The sequence below is a fragment of the Mchenga conophoros genome, linkage group LG13, assembly GCF_057382185.1.
Source record: "Mchenga conophoros isolate Kocher_MC1m ecotype Shallow Benthic linkage group LG13, M_conophoros_male_GT1.1, whole genome shotgun sequence".
Lineage (NCBI taxonomy): Eukaryota > Metazoa > Chordata > Actinopteri > Cichliformes > Cichlidae > Mchenga > Mchenga conophoros.
Window position 1 is genome coordinate 31,896,306 of NC_140538.1, and position 6,000 is coordinate 31,902,305.

The 6,000-nt window shown below is 38.0% G+C and overlaps 1 protein-coding gene across 2 annotated transcripts in view; it reads left to right on the forward strand.

Moving 5' to 3' along the window:
• LOC146561560 (DNA primase large subunit-like) overlaps window positions 1-4,323 on the forward strand; it is a 28,185-nt gene extending 23,862 nt beyond the window's left edge. For both annotated transcript variants that reach the window (XM_085243032.1, XM_085243031.1), the window contains exons 13-14: window positions 1,531-1,599; window positions 3,821-4,323. In XM_085243032.1, coding sequence (XP_085099158.1) covers window positions 1,531-1,599; window positions 3,821-4,048 — 297 coding nt within the window. In that variant the 3' untranslated portion in view covers window positions 4,049-4,323. The remainder of the gene's footprint in view (window positions 1-1,530; window positions 1,600-3,820) is intronic.
• The last annotated feature ends 1,677 nt before the right edge of the window (window positions 4,324-6,000 follow it).

Genomic DNA, 6,000 nt, shown 5'->3' on the forward strand with positions numbered 1-6,000 from the left:
GCGCTCTTCCTTCTGACAATGCTGTCTGTGTTGAATGCTCAGTGGATCTGCGCTCGACAGTGCAGCCTAGGCGGAGTAGTCGAACGCAGATTCACTGAGCGCTCAACACAGACAGCATCATCAGAAGGAAAGTTGATAAAATAAATTACAAATTTTGTATTGTTCGATACATATGCGTACCGAACCGAAAGCACTGTATCGAACGGTTCAATATCGATACGAGTATCGTTGCACCCCTAACACATATATATATATATATATATATGGACTGGTCTCTGGGCTTTAATCACTTGACCCTACCTACATTATCACCTTTTTTGTCACACATCTGATCGGGACAAGCTAATGCCATGTGGTACAGCTTTGATTTGGAGCAGTTTTACACAGAAAGATCAGTACAGGTAAATACAACTACATATACATATTTTGAGTTTTACTGATAATAAACAGTCTTCTAAAAATTGCTGAACCCTTTCAGCGGGGAGATGGTGTGCAGATTGCTTACAAAAAAAAGGTGAAAAACGAATATACAAGTCAATAATTTATGGCAATCTGTGCAGCATTTGTAGAGACGTTTGGGTATATATTCACACATGAGGTTTTGTGAATATAAAAGAGATTTATTTCTGAGAGACCAAAAAGGTAAAGATAACTAAGGCTGTAATAGTATCACGAAATGTCTTGTGAATCTAAGACGTTGTTCTATAATCCCAGAGGAACCTTCAGAAATAAACCTCACAAAATAAAAGCCTTACCATAATAACACAGCTTGTATTGTTCCTATATTATCCATCATTTGTGTGCATTTTAGCAAATGCTCCTCATATTCCACTAAGCAAACTAAAGCTCTGATAAAAACGGCAAAGTCTGACTGAAACGGTGCGTAGCTCGACACTGATCTAACCCCAGCCTCAGTGTTTAGCATGCTGGTGGCAGTTTCATGCTGGAGGCAGCCTTCAGGAATCTGGGGAATAATGAAGGAACTAATTTCAGGCAGACTCCTCAGAAGTGTCTCTCTCCTAGTGAGTACTGATAACTTGGGATTTTTCTTTTTTCAGCAGGTCACTCACCCCGAGTATGCAGTCTCACTGCACACTACAGTGGCTTTATTACCAGAACGTTGCCGTTCTTATGTGACCCAGTAAAAAGTTGGGCTGCAGGCTGGGTGTTCACCCTCTCCCTTTTCCGCTTTGTAGAGCTTCAGAAGGCAAAAAAAAAAAAATCCCCCAAAATTGAGATCTGTAATCATTGCCACTGGTTATTCTCCAAAGAGCTGACCCAGGGCATGAATATTTAGATTAGCCTAAATATGTATGTGATCTGTTTTTATTAGGTTTGAAGAGATTTTTTGAAGGATGTATTCACTTCTGTCATGATGATTTACTAAAAAAAAGGAATGTGTAAAGTCATTTTAAATAGAGGGCGGGGGAAGCAAAAATTGGCAACAGTATTCTCTGTAGAGTTGCTGTATCAGTATCTAAGGTGTAGAAGTTTAACCTTAATTTTTGTGAACTGTGCCTTTTGTTGCAGATCCTGGAGCTGGTTAAAGGAATGCACTACCAGCTGGCATGCCAGAAATACTTTGAGCTGACACACAATGTAAGTGGAGTCATTTGATGCAGGGAGTAAGCAGGGGTACCTGTGTCAGAGGCAGGGGTTTGGTCCTTGCATCTCATGCATGAAGGCTCAGGAGAGACCCAAAACTGTCATCCCATCCATCATTAGCAGTCTGTCACAGCCGCTTAATTTTCATAGGTTTATTATAGCATTCCAATCTATTTTGCCTCCCTGTTGATGCTTATTTAATTTAAGCTGTTTTATGTGCGTGAGTCATCATCCTGTTCAGTCAGCAAAGCTAGGACTGAAAGTGACAACACATTTTCTTGTTACTGCAGATTGTTCAGGTCATTCAGCTGGAGTTTGCACACATGGATGCACTGCATTTACACAGCTTTTGGTGTAGTGTGAATGGACAGTAGAGGTCAGTTCATTCATTCTAATGACCAGCAGGGGGCAACGCCTCTGGCTTCAGGAACAAGTCAAACTTTTACATCTAATCCTACCTTAATAAACACTTTAATACTGAGTCTATCCTCTTAAGCACATCTTTACATATACTTATATTATACTAAGATTAACAGCAAGGTATGAGTCAGGATGTGGCAGCTTCATGTTTGACATTTGACTCGGTGCGTAATGAGAAGATCCAGGCCTCACATGAGGCCTAAAACCACTAGCTCACAAACCAACAGGTGATTGTGTTCAGTTTCAAAAGGAAGGCATCACTACAATTAATGCTGATAGGGGAAAATGACACATTGCACTTTTAGTAAGGTAACTATTTAGTGTTATTACAAGTTCCTATCCTTATTTAAATGGACTCAATGTATACAAATGTACACTACATGAATTTAGATAGATTTTTAAAATTCAGTCTTTCTGTCAGTGATTTATATCTCTTCACTCTACTAAAGCAGTATAAACGAAACAATGGTCTGCTGGGTTTGGGATGTGAATCCCTGTGTGTATTGCTGAGTACATTAATAGTACATCTAGTAGTACAATTCAGCATGGTCTTAATTTAAACCATAGATCCATTAGCCTGTGTTTATCATGTTACATGTCAATCTTAAATCTGTAGATTTCCAGGACTTTACATTCATATCTTCTTTTTAAAAAATAATGTCAATTATTTTTATTTCAATATACATTAGAACTCTAATTTACTCTAATTTGCTAAAGATTGACTTACTTAGTCTATTTTGTGCCTTATCTTTTTGCTGCTCATTATAGGAAGATTTTTACATATTGAAAATCTTACCACTTGAAACAGTTACTACTGGTAAAATATATCTTTGCTGTCCTTATTATCCGTATAATTAAGTAGTGCAACAAAATTTGATTCACTGATATAAACTGTGCTGGTGTTGAACATCTGCTCTGATGTTCCTTTTGTGGGGAAAATTCCCGGGGCTATTTGGGTTGTTTATTGGTTTTTTTATTTAGAATTTGTGGGTCACTTGTTTAGTTAAAGTCATTACATGTACATTTATTTTCTCCAGGCAAACAAATAATAAAATAGCAAACAGTATGTTTTGCAGTCATGTGTAAAATAAATTTATTTGCCTCACATGGCAATATACAGACTGAATGCACATTTTAAATTTTTATCATCCCAACAACTCAAAAAAAAAAATGTTAGGAGCTGACGGACTAGCATTTAGGTCTACTACTTGCAACCTTAAAATACTATTAAAAGGAAGGCCGGTACTCTAGTGGTTCAATAGGTACGAATAGCCAGTGAAATATCTCCTTGGTAACTGAAGATGCTGACACGCTGTTTGGGTATTTTAAATCATTTACTTTTTCCACATTGAAATGTTTTGAAAACATCAATCAAATTACTTAATTATTTAAAAAAAATCGCAGAAAAGGTCACAGAAAGAGAATTTGTATTCCATCCACTAATTGATTAATGGGTTTTTTTACTCATCATGAATGATTTTGACATTTTTATTTCCTGAAAGGCCATTTCATCTTTTCACTGTGCTCCGATAGAATAGTTAGCAGGTGACTTTGCGCACTAATGTGGCTGTGAAAGCCTCCTGTCCTCATTAGTAAATCGTTAGTAAATTAGTAAACCATTGCACATCCCCCTTACTGACGGAGATGCTAAATGACCGTCTTATAAAAGGTGACATTTTATTGAATCAGTCAATCATTGCCCTAGCAACCTGCCACTTTTGTGAAAACTAAACCTGCTGTTCTTACTATCTCCTGACCTTCCTTCTCCTGTGGTTTCTCTTTTTTTTATTAACAGATTGAAGACTCATCTTTCTCACTCAATCACCCTAACCAGTACTTTCTGGAGAGCCAGAAACTTCTGGGTGGAGGCAAGGACATAAAGAGAGAGATGGATGCTCCGCAGAGGTCACAGGAAAACTCCGCCTCCAAAGGATCAACCGGAACTCAAGAGGTGGCAGCAAACACCTCCCAACATTTGGCCGAGATGACAGAAGATTTGGAATCTTTCTTTCAAGAGGCCTGATTCTCAAATGTTTAAATACACATACAAATAATTCTGTATCTCTGGACATGCTCTGAATTCTGCTGAATCTTACAAATTCCCTAAACTTCAACTTTAAGTATTAAAGTTGAAAATCTGTCTTTCAGTCTTTTAATTCCAGCATAGCAGACTTTGGGAGAAAAAGTGAAGAAAATTAAAGGAGTGCACCACAGTGCTCATGGAAAGGAAAAATAGAAAGATTATGACCAAAAATAACATTAAAAAAATCTATAATTGAAACAGTAAGCTTTTGTATTTTGTCTAAAAATGTTTTTTTTTCTATTTTATTTATTGCAGGTTTTGATTCAACCTTTCAAAAATTCACACAGACGTTTCTTTTTTCCGCTGTATGATATTCTTTGCTCACATGTCCGTGATCCTGCATTTATTTCTGCCTAACCATGCGTTTAAAACTGCTCTCTTGGTTTGTTTTCCTTCTTTGTTTTTACTCTGGTCTGAACTCAGATGGCTTATATTCTCAGTGCACAGTATTTTGGCAGAGACATGGTTTGGGGTTGATGACTAGAACATTTCCCAGCTGTCTCAAAAACAATGTCATTGTATTTGCTGGCAGCAGTGTGGATGAATGGTGGCAGGAGGGCGGATGAAAATAAACAATTTCCACACTTGTATTATGCTGCCTTGGAATATTGCCTCCTAGTGCACAATGCAATTTATTCAAAGCATACGTGGTCAAGAGATATTTCCTCACTTTCCTCTTGAGCCTCAGTTCAATAATTTGTTTAAAAAAAATAAAAGGTGGCTGTCTAAAAGTCTTAACCTTTTTGTGCTGCTGTGGAATTAGCAACACAGACTCCTCCAATCTCGGTTCTTTAGGAGGTACAGTTTTGTGCTCTTATCTCCCCTCATACTATGCACTTTACCAGACTGCTAACTTTGGATCCAATTAGAGGGACAGCAGTGTTAGTTTATGAATGTAAATGCATTTTTCAGGAGGCTGGAGGAAACATTTGGGTCATTTTGTGGAAACCTCAATCTGTAATTTAATCATAGATGAATTTAAGACAAATGTCCCTGATGATGACCAAAACATTATTTGTACCATTAATGCACATTTCTGTTTCACGACTTCCTGTGGCATATGCAAAGCATCCTGCATCAGTGTCTCTCACTTTAAACATCAGAGCGCCCGAGCTGCACATGGCTGGAATTAAATTAGGTCTTAAAATCCAAGCATGGTGCTTGACATGGAGAGGATTTATTCAGTGTAATAAGGCAACTGGATAACAGTGCACAGCCGGGCTGCTGTCAGCAAGAAACCCTTGATGTTTAATATTTGGTGGAGCATGACTACATCTGACAAAGCTGGCACTTTCTTAGACTGTGGGCAGGCACTTGACTAGGACTGTTTATCTCCTTCAAATGGATTTACAATCATTAGTCATGAACTTGCTTTCGTTGTGTGATTTCTTTTCTTCCTGTAGTCATTACATGGACCAGGGGTGTACTGTGGGGATGGTGCATTACGCAAAGGGTGAGAAACATAATCCAAGACGTAATCGCAGCATTTGTTTCAGAAGCCTCATATGGAAAGTGACGTCCATGCCTTTACTGCGGCTTTGTGAATGCACTACAATCTGGAAAATCCCCAAGTTCATCTGTTTTCCATGCACAGGCAAATAATATTGACTAACACTTAAAAAATTTAAAGAGGCACCTTGAGCTTAAACTATGAGCCAGTTACAGAAAACATAAAAAAAATACTCAATTGTTATTTGTTGGGATGTGAAAGAGCACCACAGCGAATCAAAAGGTTATTCATCAGTGGTAATGATTACTTCTCTGACTCTATTGTTCGTTTCTGCTCAGCGCATGATGTATCTTTTTGTCCTAATGCAGCATAAATTTACCCAGGGGACTAAATTTGCAGCAGTGTCATTTGTTATTCAGTACGCCTCACCAGAGGCAGCTCT